Source organism: Dermacentor albipictus, chromosome 4 (genome assembly GCF_038994185.2).
Source record: "Dermacentor albipictus isolate Rhodes 1998 colony chromosome 4, USDA_Dalb.pri_finalv2, whole genome shotgun sequence".
NCBI classification, from domain to species: domain Eukaryota; kingdom Metazoa; phylum Arthropoda; class Arachnida; order Ixodida; family Ixodidae; genus Dermacentor; species Dermacentor albipictus.
This window is the reverse complement of record NC_091824.1, coordinates 1,994,755-2,017,079: the sequence shown is the minus strand read 5'-3', so window position 1 is coordinate 2,017,079 and position 22,325 is coordinate 1,994,755. Positions and strand designations below refer to the sequence as shown.

The window sequence follows — 22,325 nt, the reverse complement described above, 5'->3', positions numbered from 1 at the left end:
TGTCATGACAGCTTTACTTACTATGTGTTCCATTAATTTACAACAGCAACTGGTTAGTGATACTGGTTTATATGTTTCGACGTGTAATTTATTCCCTTCTTTATGAATGGGGATTACTTTGGCTCATAGCCAATCCTTGGGAAGAGAGACTGTACTCAGCGATTCAGAAAATATAATCTGCAAAAAGGGAGACAGCTGCTGCGCCTATCGTTTCAAAAATATATTTGATATATAATCGGGCCCCGGCGCCTTCTTGGTGTCTATTTCCTGTTAATTCGGACGGACATGAAAGAATGCCGTACGCGGTTTTCGGATTACCACGACATGTCCAGAAAGCCCTACATGCCGCTTGCGAGTTGGTGATTCTGTAATATGCTTCACCCAGGAGGCTCAGTATGGATTGGATGGCAAGGGTAACCGCCAGGACCTCTCCTGAGTCAGTAGCTGAACGGGGAGTGAGGATAAAGGCAGCGCTCACGGTCTCGTGGGTGCCGCCGACCACCCCCGTTGTGTGTCCTTGTGCCATACAAGCCGCGTCCGTGTAGAGGACTCTGTTCTCCTTAAGTTCTCGAAGAGCCAAGTACGTCACGCGTGGACCGACACTGTGCTCGCGATGCGTGTTACGCGGTACGGGATGTGCCCGGAGCATCCTTGTGGTCCTGGCTGGTACGGAGATCCCTTGCATATCCGGGGATGCGGGTGCAAGTGGGTGGCCCATGCGAGTGAGGTGCTGTCTACCCATTTGAGTGAGGAGAAGACGTTGGCGCTGGCTGATGCACTGGACCTCAAGCAGTGCGTCGAGGGTATTGTTTACCCCGATCGATAAAAGACGCTGACTCAAGCTATAGGGTTGAACCCCGCGTGCGACTGGTGGCTTTGCGTATGAGCGTATCCAGGCGGTCACGTTGTGCCCGCGTTATTCGGTGAAAGGGGAGACGATTATTGAAGCGGCCAAGAATGCATGCCTCTACTAATTGGAGCATGTCCTTTTCATACACCCAAGAACAATAAGAAGGTTTGTAGTCAAATATCAACAAAATATATACACGTACACAAAGCCAAGTCACACCCTTTCCGACAAAGGCAGCAACACTTGGATTAACACGATAAATTTAGAAATTGAAGTTCTTTATCATATAATATGAACCGAAGGTTCACTCACACATGTATTCACGCCCAACTTTTTCATGTGGAACGCTTCGCTAATTTCTCTTTCCAGTTTACTGCGCTCTCTCCCCACTATCGATACACTATCAAAAACTGGTCGGCAATCGTGCTTTTTGCAATGCAATGTCAAGTCCCCACCTGTGCCTGTAGGTAGCAAATAGCGATGCTCACGCATGCGGTCATTAATGCAACGACCTGTATGGCCAATATAGGACAATCTGCATGAGATAGGTTTGTGAGACACAACCGAAGATGCACACTTCTTTTGAAAAAATGTGCTGTGCTTTTTTCCAAAGCCACTAGTCGCATCTTTCTTCTCTTTTGTGATGTTTTTGTACAACCTAACCAGTTTGCTCGGCGTCGAAAACACTAGTGTGACGCCATGCCTAGTGGCCACCCTCTTAAGATTATGAGACGAGCCATGCAAATACGGCATCACTACTACCTTTCTTTCTTTTTGAAGATTCATTGTCGTCCGCGGTTTCCACGATTTTCTTTTTTGTCAACTTTCTAAACAAGGATTCTGACATAGCCATCAAAAGTTATACCGGGTACCCTGCGTACATTAATCTCGCCTTCTGGGCTACAAAACTATCCTGCAATGAGAGTTTTGTGGAATGTGTTCACAGTAAACTTCAGCTGTAAGTTCAGCGTTGTCCTGTCGGTTTCTACTTACTTACTTGTGCTCGCATCCGTTTTTGCTGGAAACCGTTATATGTTCACCATGCACCAACTGTCCCAGCAAACTACTATACTAAAGATGTGTTCATGTTTACCTGTGCGCGCGTGACACCACGGCGGTTAATTTAGTTAAAACGTTTTGACGGGCTAGTTTGTCTAAATACACGATAGAATTTGTAAGCGCGACTGAACAAGGATGTAGAAAGAAGCAGACGCACAAAGACAGCGCTGTCTCTGTGTGTCTGTTTGTTTCTACATATTCTATAATTGTTAATTTAGTTAGTAAGGGAACATTTATAAGTTTATACGGCCGATAAAACTGCTATCCTTACTTCGTAAAGCTATCTACTAATTGGTTATCATAATCGGTGCTTCGCCTTTCGGGTGGGACTGCGAATTTTTTATTCAAGGTATAGCCTAACGTCTGTACAGGCATTACATACGGGTGTTAAAATAAAGCAAGCAAGGGTTTCCCTTGTAACGATTGCTACGAATGGGTGGATGCCTGATTTCGCCTTTATTAAAGCAAACATAGTTACTAGTATTTGGATTTAAACAGATTACGCATGCTAAAAATAACAATACTAACAAAAATACATTACTACGATACATGACAAACCTTCAAGGCACATATAACCAATAAATGGGTGTTAAAAAATATGACGATTGCTCACAATGCGCAATTCAAATGGAATATGCTTGTTAAAATATGTAAACGTACCAGCAGATACTGCATGTAACAATAAAAGAATACAACCGAAACAAAATTTTAAGCAATAGAAGGAAGTAGGTGCCAACCTAAAACATAGCGATTAGCGCAAGGAACACCAAAGTGTAGCCCTACTGTAAGAACAAGCGTCTTCCAGTGCCTTTATGTGTGAAGCCAGCGCGTTTTTTCGCAGTGGATCGCACTCGAGACGCTGGCACTCACTGTGAGTCACTGGCATACCAGTGAGAACGCTGACCTGCAAAGCTGGGTCACACTGAACGAGATGCTGGTTTCTCTGCCATGAGGCTGGTGCGCACTGCTTTGTGCTGTAGCAGCATGGGGAGTGACCATAAACGCATCATTTGGAAATTGGGATATGTAGTTGGGAAAGAGAGCAAGGAGTGCAAAATGACCAGTCCAAATTTGAACGCTGTACAAATAACCAATACAGTCGCAACAGGAGGAAAGCCAGGACAATTTCCTAAGCACACAGCCACAGGACTAGACGAGGTTCCCGTTAGGCTGAACTAGAACCAAAAAGCAAGGAAGCTAAAGTGCAAGCAGGGGAAAAAAAACTTCAGAAGATAGACGAATAATCGGAAGTTGGCAAGAAAGCAAAATGAATTTATATATAAGGTAAAGGGGAGAAAGATAGAATTCACTCCTATATACCGTTGACCATTACATCGGTAATAGGCAAGTTAGCAATGCAGGCAATCAAATTAAAGATTTAAGCATGGGCAGAAAAATAATGGATACTGCATACCATATTGGCCGCAAATAAAGGCGGGGACAGGCGGAAGAGAACACATAAACAACACGGGCGGTAACTTTCAACCGGTTTATTCACGGCAACCCGTGGGCATACATAGACAAATAGAACGTGCGCAAAATGCAACAAACAAGAACACTCATAAAACCAGCGGAGCAACGAATTATTAAAAAAATTTATTTCCGATTGAAACAATCTAATGGAAGTGTCACTAACACAGTCTTGGCCTTTCTTTTTTTACGTGATAAGCCTCCATCTGTTCGCGTGCAGTCTGTTCCTGGCTTCTCCCCAGAATCTTTATCTCCATAAAAAGAGGTGCACAGTGACAGGCATTGCAGTGCGCAGGCAAGTGCGCCAATTCACCTTTCGTTAACTTTTGTTCATGTTCACTGGCTCGATCATTCAGGCACCGCACTGTCTGCCCTATGTAGGACTTGCCGCACCCCAGGGGGATTTCGTACAAAACTCCTACATTGCATTTTGCATACGGCTTGGTGTGGTTGGTTCTGTGGTTGGTCGGCTTGGTGTGGTTCTTGCCACAGCCTTGCCTTCCTTTAGGATCACGGGAAGTGCGGGGGCACAGCCATGCCAGTTTAAAGGGGGCTGCAAAGACAAAGGGGACTCCGAACCTGCCACCCTCCTTTTCTTTGGTTCTGAGTGACCCTGTGTAGATACGGTACCACTCCATGTCTTACGGCCATAGTGGTCCTCACCCTAGCTTTGCTCCTAGATTATTTTACCTTTTGGTAAAATATGCCACATGCCGGCCTGCCCAGCGGCTCAGCATACAGCGCGAGATACTGAGCGCATAATCTCGTATGGCACTGGACACTGGATAGTGGGTTTCGCAATAGGGATAGCGAGAAAAAAAAGTAAAAAGAAAAAGAGCACAAGACTACATTGATGTCGTCTCTCCACCTTGCGGGCTTCCGCAGAACTACTACGTCAAACTATTGCAGCAACTGTAGAGCAGCTTTTGTAAATTACCAGATTAAACGCATTGTCAGCAATGCCCTTAAGCACGTGCCCCACCTTCTCAGCTTCTCTCATGTCCTGATCGGCCTTACGACAAAGTTCCAGCACATCCTGGATGTACGAGACATAGTACTCCATGGGGGATTGGGCACGGGAGGCCAGTTCCTGCTTTACGGCAGTTTTACGGCCGGCTGGTTTGCCAAACAACTCTGTCAATTTCTCTTTGTATTGGTCCTAGCTGGTTAGCTCTTGTTCGTGGTTTTTCGTACCACACCTCTGCCGTACCTCTTAAGTAGAGCAACAGGTTAGCTAGCATAAGCGTAGGGTCCCACCTGTTGATTGTGCTCCCGCGCTCGTACATGGCCACCCACTTTGCAACATCGGCGCCATCGGTGCCGCAGAAAGTTTCAGGATCCTTGGGTTGCACAACAACAACCGAAGCATCTTAAAACTTTTTTTTGCGCAAACAAACGGGGACAAAGAATAGAAGAACACAAGGACGAGCGCTTTCCCGTGTCCTGCAGACGGGGGGAACCATCCGGTCCCCAACAACACCTCATCAGGGCATGCCCAAAGTTTCAGGAACCAGCTTATCACCCTTGCTCTGCACTCCCAGACAGCGATAATAGGCACCAGAACTACTGGGTTGTTTAAGCTATAGTTCGTACAAGTAGAAAGAGGGCCGGAAGAACTAGAAATGAACTGAAGCATAACTGCGAGTCGGCCTAGTTGGAACAGATTCATCTTAAAACTTTTTTGCGCAAACAAACAGGGACAAAGAATAGAAGAGACACAAGGACGAGCGCTTTCTCGTGTCCTGCAGACGGGGGCCACCATCCGGTCACCAACAACACCTCATCAGGGCATTCTCCAAGTTTCAGGAACCAGCTTAACACCCGCGCTCTGCCTTCACAGACAGCGATAATAGGCACCAGAACTGCTGGGTTGTTTAAGCTATAGTTCGGACAAGTAGAAAGAGGGCCGGAAGAACTAGAAATGAACTGAAGCATAACTGCGAGTCGGCCTAGTTGGAACAGATTCATCTTAAAAAAGTTTTAAGATGAATCTGTTCCAACTAGGCCGACTCGCAGTTAAACAACCGAAGGTTACAGTGACGTAGCATCCAACGGTGACGCATCAACGACGTTGATCCCCAGTGCACACCGCCATTCATCGTGCGGACGGTGATGTGATGCCCACTGCGGAGCTCCGTTTCCAGCCTTGGTACCCCGCACCTCTCACCAATGTATTACGGGGACGTTGGGAGTATAGAAGATTAAATTCACAATATATATACAAAATGAGTCTGAGTAAAGATGGCTGACCACCAACAACCGGCAGCAGCCAGCCTCTCGCGATCTCCTTCTTCCTCTCTCCGCTCATCCTTCCGTAACAATATATACTCACATTTTAAGCTTGAGACGGAAGGGGCTAACCGAGGGGCCCAAGCTTTATTCATCATATCATGAGATGCCAACGAAGGCACCAAGGAAAACAAGTGGAAAATTTTTTGTACTTACTAACCCAATTAAAGAAATGACAAGAACTGGCAAAGAAATCGGCTGAAAAAACAACTTGCCGCAGGTGGGGAACAATCCCACGTCTTCGCATTGTGCATCCTGCACATTGTCTGTATCAGTGAGAAAACCAAATAATCGACACCTACTCATGCGTTTGTAGAAGCCCACTTCAAAGCAAATTAAAGAACTGAAACACAGTATAGAAACTGTATTGGAGTTGTCTAGGTATGCGTAAACAGACCTCCCAATTTCAGTCGCGCCACCCCCAGGTTTCAAGTGGGCCCACCCCCAAATTTCAAGTTGTCATACACCCAAATTTAAGTTGAACCACATCCAAATTTCAAGCTGGCCTGTCCCCAATTTTGAGTTGGCCCATCCAGAAATTTGAAGTTGGCCCGCCCTCAAATTTCAAGTTCGCCCATCCCCACATTTCCACTTGGCTTAACCCCCGTTTAGGTGGGCACACCCCCACATTTCAAGATGGTCCACCCCTACTATAAGATTCCCCATGCATTTTTTAAAGGAGTCCTAAGTACCTCTGTGAGTATTCTCCTTTCATTTGTTTTTTTCGGCGTTAAGATCGTTTCTTGTCGCTTATAAAGCTGCCAATAACCTACAATTACACTGTCATAATGATTACATGTCTTAGGCTTACAAACTGCGCATTTTTTGCAGATACAAGGCGTTAGAATTTTTGCGTGAAGGGGTACTCGCCAAAGAATGCTTACGCTTTATAAACGCAATAAATGTTTAAATTATGTTATTTCACATGCCACCATTGTGAGACACGACGTCTGGACCACCTGGGATTCTTTGACGTAGATCTAAGTGCGCGGGTGCTGACGCCACCTTCGAAATGCGGCCGCTGTGGCCAGGATTCGATGCTCGTGCTTAGCAGCCCAACATCATATCTACTAAGCAAATTGGGCGGTTTAAAAACGCAATGTAGACTAGCTAGCTCTGATTATGCAAAATAGAAGTGAGGCGTGCAGACAGGACACAAGAGTAGAGAAGTGGACAACATGAACGCCGACTATCAACTGAAGGGAGCACTGAGGCGAAACAAGAAAGAAGACACAAAACTCATCTGCGCATGCTCAGGAATGGTAACCCCACGTGTCAATCGGGTACATGTGCCGGCCTACGTGAGAGATAACTGTTAAGGTACTTACTCTCTTCCTTATGTAAAGTAATCGAAGGCTGACTCACGCACGCCCTTCCACCATTATAGATATGCCATGCCTCTACCATAAGACGCGTATCTTCATTCTTATGCCTGTACAATATCGCGCATTCATCTAACTCTGGCGTGCAGTTACAATCTCGGCAATGTAGCGAAAGATTAGAAGGCGATCCACCGGTTAACGATATTTTATGTTCCATTAGCCTCTGATTGATACACCGTCCCGTTTGCCCTACGTAGAACTGGCCACAGCTAAGGGGAATTTTATAAACTACACCCATACGACAGTCAGTAAAACAGTTGCTCTTATTGTGCTTCACTGGACAAATATCTGTTCGTTTTTTGCCTTTTACCCGCTCCTTTTTATTCTGTACGGCAGCGCATGTCTTACCCAGCTTATTGGGGGCAGTGAAAGCAACATTAACATCATATCTACTAGCAACTTCTTTAAGCCTGTGCGACACTGAATGAATATACGGAATAGCCACTACTCCTTTTTTGCTATTACTGCTTTCTGTAATCACGTCCGTCCCTCTCGAAACCGACTTCTTTAGGCGCTCAGCCACAGTGTCCACCGCTACACTAGGATAACCTGCTTCTAATAAGCGCCGGACCTGCGCATTAAAACTGGCGCTCATTTCGTGCATGCAGGATCTGGTGAGGGAAGACTTAAGACACGACATGGCAATTCCGTTTTTTACTAATTTAGAATTCTTGGATTGAAAGTTTAGCAACGGCTTCGAAGATCTTGGGGAATACTGCCAACAAACATGATTTTGTTCGAAGATCAAGGAAATGTCAAGAAACTGAATTACGCGTCGCTGAGGTAATTCCTTGGTAAACTTTAATCCTCCCCCATAAAGTTTAAATTGCTCACTTACTGGGGCAGCAGCGGAATCGAATTTTTCCCTATTGCAGAAAATCAGGTAATCATCAACGTAACCAAATATCATGATAACGCTATCACCTAAGGCTTTCTCTAAGCAGTTGTCAACCTTACTCAGGTAAATATTGCTAAGAATAGGGGCAACCTTTGAGCCAATGCAAATGCCTGATTTCTGCAGAAAAACGCCATCTCTCCACCCAATCAGCGTCGACTTCAAGTACATTGAAAGAATTTCTAGAAAAGCTCCCGTGGAAACACCACATCTGTCAATAAAAGCCGACTCTTGCATTTCTTCTTTAATGCACTCATTTACGGAATTAGCAACGGCAAGGAGACCAATCGCCTTGCTGAAAAACAGGGGGCAAACAGGTCTCCGAAAGTGAAGGGGGAGAGCGCAAGGGGCAAGGAGGAGGCGGAAAGGTCACGCGGCAGCGTTCGAAGGGTACTTCACAATTATCGACGAACTTGAGGGTCGAGAGCCGCGCGTGGAGGAACGAGCGCGAAGCGGTGGGCGAAGATGGCGCTGCTTTTAGCGAGAGTTTTTAGACCCAAGTAGGTTTGAAGCATGGCAGCGCCGAAGTGTTTATCAGAAACAGAACCTATACATGTCTTTAGAGCACCGATGACTGCAACTGCTCAGATATACAGCTATGTTGTCAAGACGAACGGAAGCGGTGATTGAAGCCACAGCAGCCATTCGCCTCCTGCAATGAACATTTATTGCGCTGGCAGTGACTGCGCTCGGGCTGATAGAGCACGTCCGGCTTGCTTCTGTCGAAATCGCGCATAAAAAAAGGCTCAATTTGGTAATTCGGAAAATATTCCTAAATTATAAACAAAAGACAGCTAACGTTCTACATGAAATACACATCATAAGTCCCGTAAGCGATCCGTCGCGGACAGACATTGTAGAAAAAAACTTGGTAAGGACATCATAAATATTTATCAAAGGAGCTGCGTTTCCCACAAAATGTTTGAAGCTGAAGCGCAATTTTCGTGCTGGAATATTATCGCGTGCAAGTCTTATTTGTTTCTTGACTATTCTAACAGCTTAAAGGGAAGCTGAAGAGTCTGTCGAATTCAATAAGACGCTCATATACGGACGCGAGAACCCTATAAACCATGTAGGTAAAATTTGGTTTTTTTTTTCAATTAGGAGCGACGTAATCGTCGGTTGAAATTGCGCTGTAGCTCCGCCCCCCGTTGAGTGAGCGAGCGGAACGGAGACCGGAAACCGCGGTGTTGTGACGTCAACTCTAGTGTTTCGTTCCTTCGCAGCGTCCGCGACCGTGCCTGACCGCGCTTGTTTCTGCGTGCGTGCCATCGTAATCTGCTTCGATCGACCCTGCATTCCTTTGTTGGTGCGTCTGCGTGTATGTAGAGTGGTAGTGAACGTGCCTGGTAGTCAACGTGAGTGGTAATCAACGTGAGTGGTAGTCAACGTGGGTGGTAGTCAACAGATGAAGGTCACTACACGTACTGCATGAACCGGGAAGCTTTTCACGCGTTTAAACCGTCTTTGTAGATTGCCGACAGCTTTGGACAGCGCACAAATGCCGACGATCGCATCCCCGCTTACGTTCCACGAGGAGGCATGCAGGAACACAACACTACAGTTGTTTGACCGGAAACGAGCTCACTAGATCGGCGAAAGATCGGCGAGATCACTAGATCGCTTTGCAAAACACATACTCACCAAAGAGGAAGATCCCAAGACTTTGCTTTCGTTTGCGTCGAAAGCACTGCTCGCACCAGCATCGTTTGCTTCTTCGAGAGGCCGGCTCTTCGCAATCAGCTCGTACATGTAGGGAGTAACGCCGAACTCCTCAGAAAAACGCAGTCTCTCTAAATTTTCCATTACCGTCTCAGAAAAACAGCACCAAACTACCTGGCACCGCGCTTCATGTGTAGCGGCAGCGGTCGGTTACTAGAGTTGACGTCACGAGGCTCCCGACCAATCACAGGCGAAAACGAGACGCGCGAGCTGGGCGTGTCCGCTGCTGCAATTTTCGTCGAAATAAAATATATTTGCGCTTTCTTTCGCTCAATTTCGATACGATATTCGAATTCGGAGGGTTGAAAACCATTATGTACAGATGTTCACTCATTTTTTCTGGAAAACCTTTTAGCTTCCCTCTAATTGACGCTGTACGTTTTTCCACGGCTAACACATGAGTTTAAAAAAGCAAATTTTAGTGTGAGTATCACTCTGTTTTTCTTATATCAAAAAGCATGCAGAAACGCCACTGGAGTTATCTATCATTGCCCTAAATTTCAAACTGGCCCACCCCCCAATTGAAGCTGCGCCATCTTCAAATTTCAAGTTGTGGCACCTGCTAATTTCTGGTTGGGATATGGCCAGATGTACGTTGACGTGCAATGTGCCGCCAAGTGCCCAGATCCCGATGGTGCTTCCACAAGCACCTGGTGCTCCATCAGATGAAGCATAGCAAGCGCTGCGAGAATGAATGCATGCCGCTCTTTGATAAGACTCAAGTGATTATTTCTAGCACAGATCAGAGAGAGCGTGATATGTTCGAGGCCTTCCTTATTGGTCGGGAAAAACGTGCCTGCGTCGGCAAACCTAACTTATCTTTGACGGCAAAAGAAGCAAAATTCTTGCGCAATAGGGTGCCATTGCGCATGCGCTTCAGGGATTGATCATGTAGCAAGCATCTTTTTGTCTATATATTTGTGTCCTCCTGAGAACAAAGCTAGTTGACGTCTAGCGTTTGGTGTGTCTTTTTTCATGTTCCTATCCATGTCCTTTTTTACGCGCAAGTGCAATGTCTCATACGAATAACCACAAACTAGCCCAGCTTTCTGCCTTAAACCCAAATTTAAGCTGGCCAGGCCACCCTGCTTCCCGTGCATGTTCTGTGGAGCCTGATCATTTCTCAGACTCTGATCATTTTCATTTTATTGTGTTTCAGTCGTTTCTTATTGCTTAAAAGCTACCAATCATCTGCATCTACATTATTATAACAATTAAATGTCTTCACGATTTAGGCATTTTTATGCAGATACAAGTCATTACACTTTTCGCGTGACAGACAAATTTTCATTGGTATTCGCCAAAGAATGCATACTCATTAAGAAAAAGAACGCACTACTGGTCAAAGGAGAAAAACAGGGTCGACATTATGCACAACGAAGGCATCCAGGGTAACATCGCGCGGTGTGAAAGCTTCGGAATAAATATTTAGAAACTTGTTTCGCAAAGGCGCGCGGGCGGCAGCCCGTTGAAGTTTGCGTGACCGATCGAATGCCTCTTTCTTCGCTTCACATCATGTTTTCCGGATGGCAGCGTAATATAGCAGAAGGGTTGACATCCGCGCTAGTTGGCACATAGTTGAAGGAAAAAACCAGTCACAAGCGTCAAAGGACAAGATGTTCACAATGACTGGACTATCAACTGAGCTTGAGCTTTATTAGAAGCAGCATAGTCCCAGCAAGGTCAGCATAGCATGCGCAACAGCAGCATCACTAATCGCAGAGCATTGAAAAGACAAGATGTCGCATCTACCATGACCGACCGCAAAAACCAAATTCTTTTTCAAGTAGGCGCACCGAGGTTGTACTAGTTCAGTCGTCACCTAACTTTATGTAGTACGCTTCAACGATTTCTCGCTCTTCTTTGCCCTTGCCTATACCAAGAATCGTTACAGTGCTGAACACTGGGTAACAGCCACATTCATTGCAATGGTGAGGAAAGTTCTCACCGTCATCGCACCCCAGTGAGGAGTGGTGCTCACGCAGCCAGTGATAAATACATCGGCCAGTTTGGCCTATGTGAACTTTCTCGCATGTGAGAGGGAACACCACCCGTGTGACACATGCCGTGAAACGATTTTCGTGCTGCATTGTGCAGGCGTGGGTCCCTGCCCTGCCTCGATAAATGCGCGACCCGAAAGCTTGCAAGGACCAGAAAACACTAAACTTACTCCCTGCTTGGCTGCAACATTTTTGGTGTTGTGGCTCACTTTATGCACATGCGGCATGACTTCGAGTTTCCTACGTTCTGTTGCCAGGTGCCGGCTTCATACGTTATTTCTTAAGCTTCTGAAGCAGCGATTGGGCCACCACTTTTAAGAGAGGCTGACTGAACCCTGTGGCTTGCAAAGATTGAAATTGTATGTCGAAGCTACTTTTATCAGCGTGGTGACAGGTTTTTTTCGAGTGCATTGAGAAAACAATTCATTGCCTTCAACGTAAAAAGCTTCTTTTTTTCTCCTTCACTGAAACGATGGCGGCAACCGTAGTCCCCAGTCCTACCATTTCATTCCGCTCATTCAAACTCGTAAAACGCGCAGTAGTAACATCGTGCTTCAATAATTCTTTGACGGAGTCACGTGACCAGAAAGTGGAAGCCAGTTTCAGAGATCAGGCCAAGCGCCTGGCAGATTCTGGTTGCCCGATGCGTATGCTCACCTCTGTCGCGGAGGGCTTAAGCAGGAAGTGCAAAAAACGCATCGAATGGAAGCAGTGCCACTGCTGGAGCTAAGAAAATTGCTGTGGTACCATACATTTATTGCATTTCGCATAATCCGAGAAGCATAGCGGCAAAATCGGGTGTGGACGTGGTTTTCTCTGCACGTGAGCGTCTACAGAAGCTATGGAAACAGGTTATTACAGAGAATGACAAAAGGCACGCATGTTCTACTCAACATCGCAAACAATTTGTAACCTGCACTCATAACGTTGTCGATGCCATTCCACTTTCGTGCTAAAGAAGGTATGTTCATCAAACCGGCAGCTGCATCAATGAGAGATTAAAAGATCATTGATATAACGTCACTGGGGTAATCTCGGGTCATTTGGGTATTCATTGCCGAGATTGTTCCTGCTAACCCATGTTTGAAAGTACTACGATTCTGTATAGGGCTCAAAGCAGGATGGCAAGGGAGATTGTGGAAGCCTACGAAATTGCAAAATTACAGGAAAGGCCGTGAGCAAGTCTTCAGTGTCGCTATCTGAAAAGGAGATGCAGTTCCTCGGTTTAATATTGTAACGATTGCAGTATGTGTTTACTCCATGCCTTGCACACGTGTATGGTTCATCGATATGCAATAATGAATGTTCGTTTTTTCTGGACGCTTGTTTTCGCTCGCACGGTATATATATATACATCGATGCGGGCGAAAATAAAATCTATAGTTGAAAATGAAGCGCTGTCTCTGTGTATCTGTTTCTTTCTACGTCCTGGTTCAGTCGCGCTTATAGACTCTATCATAGTTTCTTTCCAACTTCCATCTTCTTTTCCTCAGGTGTGCTATTACTTCACGGACCCCAAGAGCTGCATTGGCAGTGTAGCAGCAGCGCCTATGATGGACTTCTACTCACCGAGCTACAGGCCTTACAAGTCCATGAGTTTCTTCCACAACCCGCTGTTCAAGGCTCGGATGGGCTAGACGAGGCTGGTGCCGATGTCTTCTCGCAGCCGTAACCCTAGCGTAGGCAACCCACCCACTCAGTCCGTGTCCGGACTGGCGAAAGCCACGGGGCTGCTACGATCATTTTGGCATAAGCGACGCTCACAGTAGGCCCTTCATTTGCTTATGTTTTGATTTCCGCCTACTAAGGACATCATCAGCTTCCTACGCCTTTGAACGAATTATGTTTCGGGAGAGAAACCTACTGGCACGTATCTTTACTAAGAATGACGTTGATGCCGGCGGTAAACATATTTTTGTTCCCCTTGCAAAGACATTTGTGGCCGGTGGTTTGCAGCACAGAAAGTGACCATTTATGAGGTCCGTTTCTCAGTAAAGGAAATTGCGTACAATTATGAGTAAACTCGTCATAGCTTATGAGCAATAACTAATAAGAGCAGGCCTAAGGTACCTACAAATATGTTTTCTCGCATTTGGGCTTGTTTTCTTCATTGCAAGCAGCTAACAAGAGTAGGGAAGGCTGGAGTAACGCACGAGTCGCTATTAAAGTTCCTAAATAATGTCAGAAACATTCTACGTTATGCGAATAAGGAACACCGGGTAGAAATATGTCGGTAATGTGTGTGGTGTTAATAAGATAATGATGAGCCAACCTTGCGCGTCAGCCGAGCATGCGTAGAATAATGATCCGCTTACACGAAATCGACTACGTTTGAGAGCTAACAAGCGACACACTGCGCAATGTTAGTGCTATCACTGGGCAGCAGTTAGGTTGTTGAGTAGTAACCAGCGAATACTAGTGCTTCTCTATGTCTCTCTCTCAAGAAGTGAACAATCATATTTAATGCAGCCGCTGCGTGGCAAACTCGCATTGCTAAGGCGAGCAGAGGCTGAGCCGGCCATTAGTGCTACGAGCGCTTGATCGCTGTTGTCAGTATTTGGAAACGGTCCTTTTGAACGATGTTAACTCTCATAAGTCAGGCCTAAATAGAGCAACTAAAGTATTGCCTTTGTTGTGCTGAAGTACTCAAGGTCAAGGGTTGTGTTTCGGCTAAACATTGGCCCTCCTCGCGTGCTCTATAAATACATGTGCGCCTGCTTTCATTCTTAGTACAGCGAGTTGTGCTTCATCTAGGGCTAAATCTGGCAGAAGAACAGCTATGAGAGTGGCCGCGCACGCCTGGCTGACGAACACCTTGGAAAGCGGCAAAAGTGCCCTTGTTACAGTTCGTATTACCGCATACGATGAGGCGCTTTAGCCGGCTACTACAATTATTTGGTTCTTCATGCAGCACCTTTGCTTCATATAGATATCGCTTAATTTTGTTGCTGTTCGGGTGCCTTTTTTATTGAGAACAATATTTAAAGAAGCTGTTGAAAATGGTGCAATCGGTTAGACTTTGGTATTTATTTTTGTTCTGATGTCAACTTCTAGTGGATAGCAAAATGAACAATAATGCGTGAAGATAAGTATTGCAAATAGTTGTCATCATGGTTATCCTCTAAGTAAGGAAAGAATTCATGGCTAAATTTTATCACGTCGTAGTCACTTAACACTATAGAAAGCAACTTGCGCTTACGCTTAGCACTTTTCGCCTTAAAAGGCCAAATATCACTCTTTGATTTACATTGAAATTATTGCTATAGGTCCCTTCATATTCCTGTAGTGCTTTCAAGAGGCAATCACGATCTTGAGGCAAAGCGCTTCGTCTCGGCCACACTTCCTAGTGCCACAATAAAACTCCCGCATCGTACAAGTTTTTCTTGCGGCGTACAATCTCTCAGCATTTCATGTGGTGGAGATGGGAAGACGCAGCAGGCATTTTTGCCATGCAAGGCGCATTAGACAATCATATCTCTCTTCAATGTGCCCTGAAGTGTGACTTACACTCATGTGCCCTGAAATTGTTGTCAATATTTCACTAAAGTAGCATGTTGAAATAAAGCCCATTCGCTTCAGTGTTGTCTCTCTATGCTTCTAGTTACTCCGTGTTCACTTTCCCACGCTACACAATGCACTGTTCCCTGCCTGCTCCTCCCGAAGGGTTAAAAGCAAAAATAAGCCCGTTGCAAGGACATACTTTGTTTCACAGCCGGGTACTGATATCGCAGTGAATGCGCATATAATTTTAAAATGCGCGGGAAGAGTTTTGCATGATGTGATTACTAAATGTTTTTTAAGTCTGCGTTGGAGAATGTCCAAGAAGAACATGACGTCCCTACAGTTTGCAAAACAAAAATGATCAATCGTTTGAGCATGTGGACACAAACGCCACTTTCTTGGCCACGGCAAGACCCTTTTCTCTAACAAAGTTTCGACAGGAAGTGTTGCACAAGGTAACTCAAAGAAAAAAAATTATTGGTCCCTGGAAGAATTAATATTCGGCGGGCACACTTAAGTACAACTAGGTAATCGCATTACGAATAAGACACGCGATAAGGGAACAGAAAATAATGTGTATATTAGTGCAGCCATATTCCTTTGCGGGAGGCAGTGAAAATATAATCCTTCCTAAAACGACCCTTTGGACTAAGCTACGCCACGCCGACACACGTTTGTAACCGAGTAATTCACCCTGTGAACATCCAGATGCAATTTCAACTGGTGCTCGCATGTCGCCCACAGGCATTGTAGAGGCGCTTCCTCCCCGCAACGAGCATCTGGGCCTCTAGCAGACAGAAAAATGGTCTTGTTTGTATAGAACAGTGTGCCATTAACTTCGAAAAACACTGAATTTCCTTTACGATAGGTATGTTAACATGGAAAAAAATATTTGATCAAACGCCAACACGGGACGCTGTACGGGCTATTATTGTCGATTATGATAGCCATGCCTAGTCATTCGCGCCAGGGAAATGCAACAGCATCTTACTTCAGCAATGCTTTACTATCTACACGTATGTTCAGTCACATCTCACTGTCAGAGAAGCATCGATGACTGCGGCTGGCAGCCGTAGGTGACATCACATATACTACACTATCAACGCGTCATGTCAGCGCTTAAAGCTTATTATGTGGTTTCTGCAGACATAAAAAATGGTTTGGTTGAGAACACAGAGGCCAAAGCTGAACTACAGATACATAGTTCCTTATCAGACTACTTTATTCCCAAGCCCAGGCATGGCGTTTACATGGACTCAACCGGCGTGTTCAGCATAACATTAGGTGGAAGCAAACAATCTCACCGCAGTAGCGTGGCGACAAATAAATTTTCTTTATTTGAGAAATGCATAGGGATTTCTACACCTACCCAAATAGAAAACTGTCCGTCCGTCCTGTAAGACGACTTTTGCATTAGTAAGATCTTGATGAGGGCTAGTTGGCTCATACTTAGAACTGAGGTGAAACAGCGTGAAAAAGACGAGGACACAAGGAAACAGATACCACAGACAAGCGCTGACTGCCAACTGGAAGTTTATTTGAAAATCACCGGACATTTATAGCTTCATCAGCATAGGCATGCGCACATCATTCACAAAAACATCTGCAAATCATCATTTTAATCTTTCTTCCAAAAATGTTATTTCTTTTCCCGACAAGGCAAGAGAGGGAGTGCTTACACATTTATCGCCTTCCTTTCTTATATGAAATGCCTCTACTATTTCCCTTTCCTTCTTGCTCTTTCCTTTCCCTATGAATTTAGTCTTTTCAAATATGGGGGTGCATTGACACTTGTTACAGTGTCCAGCTAAATGACTCCCATAGCCATTCTTTAAGTTAGTGCTGTGCTGACGAGCTCTTTCATTGAAGCACTGTCCCGTTTGACCTATATAAGATTTCCCACAGCTTAGCGGTATTTGATAGATGACATTGCGCCTGCACTCAGTGAAACGAGTTTTATGATTAGTGGTGCACAAGTGCCTTTCGCGCTTGTTCATGCGATTGCATATCGAGGAGAACTTGCACGGGGCACTGAAAACCAAATTAATATTATGTCTATTGGAAACTTTCTTCAGATTGTGAGACAGCTTGTGTAGGTATGGCACCACGTGCGCTAGTCTTTTGTCTTTGTTTTCTTCTTGGGAAGCATCAGAACTTCTTTTCTCTTTCTGCAAAATGGCTTCGCATACTGAAGTGATCACAGAACTGGGAAAGCCTGCGTTCTGTAGTCGCGATATCTGATTTAAAAACTATGATCGCACTCATGCTCACATGAAGTGCTGCCTTAATGCACGTTGTCGCTATGCCTCTCTTAATCAATTTAGAGTGTGCGCTGTCGTAACGCAACAAGGTTTTCTTAGATCTGGGATGATATCCCCAGCATACGTGCTCGTCCAAAGAAAAACAGAGGTTAATATCTAGAAACTGAATACGGTTGTTAATTGGCAATTCGTACGTGAATTTAGGGCCTCCCGATGAGTTGATGAATAGGTTCAAAATTTCTTCGACCGCGTCATGAGAATGCATACAGGAATCTTTCTTCATAACAATTAAGTAGTCGTCAACATATCTAAACACTCGCGTTACAGGCATGTCAAACAACTTAGCAGAAATTACATTGTCAACCGAGGATAAAGAAATGTCACATAAAATGGGGGCGATGTGTATGTGTCACCCTCATCGCCATAACCACTTGCCAGTCACGTTCCTTGAGTTACTACCTGAGAAGACGCATCACGCCACCTGAAATCACAGCCCTCTTTGGTCTCGTAGAACCTTCTTGGGGACACGCAAAAAGGATGTGCAAGTTACTGAAGTCTGAAAAATGGCGCCAAATACGATTATACAATGATTGGCTGAAAGTACTCGCTGAAGAAAGAAAAGACCCCTGCAAAAAGGACCGAACGCTGCGCGACTACAAGAGACTTGCCGGGCAATCCACAGAATTCCTGTGGCAACGCACCAGGATCTCCTTACCGAAGGCGCGCACCAGGATCACCAATGCCAACGTAGTCACCACGCTTGGGGAGGCTACAATTCCAGACCAAGTTAGGAGGACCCTGGAAAAAGGCCCGAAATATAGTTTTGAGCCAAAACTTACTGCTCCACAGCTCCTAGCCATGGGTAGAAGCATAGGAGACAGGGTTGAGGATCAAGACCGTGAACGAGTTGTCGGTGAAGCCGTGGACTGCGTCCTAAAGCACGCACCGTGTGGAAAATCAGGTACGCCTCCTATAGAGAAAATTGTAAAGAAGCTAAAGAATGATGAGCTTGAATTACTACAGGCAGATAAAGAAGGCGGTTTTGTTGCCCTGCCTAAAAACCTTATGAACCAGAAATCCATGCAAGCTATTATTAAGAATTTCAAAGCTGTTCCCTTCGACCCGAAAAAGCAAAAGAAGGCCGCCCTGAAGCTACTCAAAGACTTGCACCTAGACTCGTTACGGCAGCTTGTGAACAAAGCGGAGACGGATTTCCTTGATGTTTTCTTCACTTGCAAGACACACAAGCCTGAATAGCCTTTCAGGGTTATTGTGTCCGAGAAGACGTCATGGCAATGTCATCTAGGAAAAGTTCTGCAAGGCCATCTCAAGATGTTGCAGATAAATGACCCTTTCCTGGTAAAAAGCTCGGAAGAAGTTATCACGGCCATAAATGAAGACCAGGGAACCGCACTAACCGCATTTTCAGTAGATGTAGAGGACTTATATTATTCTGTGCCGCGAGACGGTTTGATGTGCGCTGTGCGCGATAGGATAGAAGATTTCGGGGAAGTTAATTTTCAGAATTCTGTATGTGTCAACAGCTACAATTTTTTAGCGCTTTTAGACTTTTATCTTCATTCAACTGCTGTTAATTATGAAGGCCAATCCTACATCCAACGTACTGGCATCTGTATAGGATCAGCCATCGCCCCCATTTTATGTGACATTTTTTTATCCTCGGTTGACAATGTAATTTCTGCTAAGTTGTTTGACATGCGTGTAACGCGAGTGTTTAGATATGTTGACGACTACTTAATTGTTATGAAGAAAGATTCCTGTATGCATTTCCAGGACGCGGTCGAAGAAATTTTGAACCTATTCATCAACTCATCGGGAGGACTTATGTTCACGTATGAATTGCCAATTAACAACAGGTATTCAGTTGCTAGATATTAACCTCTGTTTTTCTTTGGACGAGCACGTATGCTGGGGATATCATCCCAGATCTAAGAAAACCTTGTTGCGTTACGACAGCGCACACTCTAAATTGATTAAGAGAGGCATAGCGACAACGTGCCTTAAGGCAGCACTTAGTAAGTAACATGAGCATGAGCGCGATCATAGTTTTTTAAATCAGATATCGCGACTACAGAACGCAGGCTTTCCCAGTTCTGTGATCACTTCAGTATGCGAAGACATTTTGCAGAAAGAGAAAAGAAGTTCTGATGCTTCCCAAGAAGAAAACAAAGACAAAAGACTAGCGCACGTGGTGCCATGCCTACACAAGCTGTCTCACAATCTGAAGAAAGTTTCCAATAGACATAATATTAATTTGGTTTTCAGTGCCCCGTGCAAGTTCTCCTCGATATGCAATCGCATGAACAAGCGCGAAAGGCACTTGTGCACCACTAATCATAAAACTCGTTTCACTGAGTGCAGGCGCAATGTCATCTATCAAATACCGCTAAGCTGTGGGAAATCTTATATAGGTCAAACGGGACAGTGCTTCAATGAAAGAGCTCGTCAGCACAGCACTAACTTAAAGAATGGCTATGGGAGTCATTTAGCTGGACACTGTAACAAGTGTCAATGCACCCCCATATTTGAAAAGACTAAATTCATAGGGAAAGGAAAGAGCAAGAAGGAAAGGGAAATAGTAGAGGCATTTCATATAAGAAAGGAAGGCGATAAATGTGTAAGCACTCCCTCTCTTGCCTTGTCGGGAAAAGAAATAACATTTTTGGAAGAAAGATTAAAATGATGATTTGCAGATGTTTTTGTGAATGATGTGCGCATGCCTATGCTGATGAAGCTATAAATGTCCGGTGATTTTCAAGTAAACTTCCAGTTGGCAGTCAGCGCTTGTCTGTGGTATTTGTTTCCTTGTGTCCTCGTCTTTCTCGCGCTGTTTCACCTCAGTTCTATGTAAGACGACCGCTTTCAAGATGGCGGCCGCACCGGCGAGCGAATTCACCTTCGTGCTGCCTTCAACGTGAGCTATGTTGCGAGAACACACAGCACGCGAAGCTTTCACTACTCGCCGCACTGAGCCACAACCACAGGTGGCCTCCAAAATGTGGGCCTCGTCACTGCGAAATGAGCGGCGCCTCACTGGATGTGCGCGCGCCGGCTGGTTTTACTCCGGCTGGTCCCAGTCGCACGGCGTAAATGCGCCATCACACGACAGCTATTGACCCTTGTCGCGAAGTCATTTGCTTTAGAGACACGAGATTGCGCTTTCGGCAGCGCGCCATACGCTGCATCAGCGAAAGCGCACGAATACGAAACCATCACCTTTTCTTCCCTGCTTCTGTGCAATCAGCCGACAGAAATGAAAGTGTGTTTTCGCTAACACGTGTGCTGCAGTCAAGCTGCAAAATGTAGAGCGGTGCAGCGAAGACGGGTGCAGCAGTTGGCTGCAAAAATTGTAGATGGCATATTAAGGAATGGAATCAGTAGGTTCCTGGACCGCTGCTACACAAAGACTGCCCGTGTTTCCGGCTCTTCGCGGTGCACGGCTTCCATCGAGGACAAAAAAGAATTCTCATCTGCCAGCGTTGTATAGCGCTAACCTTCAAGGAAAGCACTTCAACGTCTGCACGAGTGAGTACTGCTCGTTACACATTGACAAAGGGAGTGGCGTCGCTTCTTGGCATATAGCAAATTTCTCGTACATTATCAACACACATCCACCACAACTAACGCGCAAACTTCCCTCCACTCTACTGCCTATGTTTCGCGTACAAGTGAACGGGCGCACACTTGAATCAATACGCTGATAAATGGGTGACGGCGACAAGCGTTCTAGCGCAAACCTTTAGTAGGACGTCCTTGCGGGCTACTTGGTTTATAGCTTTAGACGTCTCTTTTAACTGGGCGAAAGAAACAAGGAAATAAGAAAGAAACTCACACCACACCATGATCGAACACTGCGAACTGCTTATTTTTGCAAAGCAAGCTTACGTACAAGTAAGTAATACGCAAGTAATACGCAAGCAAGTAATACGTACACATTACCACATCCAGTACGCGGCACTTAGAGGAGGACGAAGCTCTCGCGCATTGCGGAAGAAAAAGAGGTCCCTACGCGATCGTTTTCAGTAGGTCTGCAATTGAATTGAATTGAATTGAATTTTATTTCGCAACAACAAAGAGTTACGAGGAGGACAGGTAAAAGCTGCAAAAACAGCTTGGGGAGCTCTTACCCCTATCACACGGGGAAGCATAAAAGCGTGCGGCTAAGGGAGTACAACCTACTAAGAGGAAAACACTTACAGGAGTTATAAAACCATTTGAAAAGGGAATCATGCAGTTCTCAAAGGAATTGAAAATCATCGTATCACATCATTATACAAACATTAAACGCACTTGTTTTGGCAATGTAGTAGATATGTCAATCTTATTTTCTTTTACTATAGTTTAGAAGTGTAGGCAGTTGAAATTTTAACATTTGATTTCCGTAATTGGTTCTCCATTTGGTGAGGCACCACACTTCAGGATGGCGCACATTATAAGCAGGGAAGTTTTTATCTAGCCTTGCTAGGTTTCTCATGGAATCATTATTTTTTCGCAAACCGAGTTTATATAAATGGCATAGCTCGTATTCATACATTGATGGAACCTGAATGATGTGGGGCTTCTTAAACAATTCTGCACTGTGGTAGCGACATGGGACTTTACAGGCTAGGCGTAGAGCACTTTTTATGTGTCCTTTTGTGTGGTAAAAAGTGTCGTGTCCTTTTTATCAGTTCCTGCTGCTTGTGAATCCTGACACTGGTAGAGGTGCTGGGTAAATGTTTGAGACGCCTTTCAATAGCCCCACATCAAGCCCAGATCTTTTTCCGCGTGTCGAAACGCCCGTTCACCGCGCTAGCCGTCGCCTACCAGGCCTAAGCCCAGAATTTAGTCCCCGACAAGGAAGTCTGCCTGTTACCACGAGTGCCCAAGACACGG

General features: G+C 45.2%; 1 protein-coding gene across 1 annotated transcript in view; it reads left to right on the top strand.

Moving 5' to 3' along the window:
• spab (space blanket) overlaps nucleotides 1–15,245 on the top strand; it is a 280,941-nt gene extending 265,696 nt beyond the window's left edge. The window contains exon 5 of the mRNA XM_065444047.1: nucleotides 13,161–15,245. Within this exon, the coding sequence (XP_065300119.1) occupies nucleotides 13,161–13,304 (144 nt within the window). The 3' untranslated portion in view covers nucleotides 13,305–15,245. The remainder of the gene's footprint in view (nucleotides 1–13,160) is intronic.
• The last annotated feature ends 7,080 nt before the right edge of the window (nucleotides 15,246–22,325 follow it).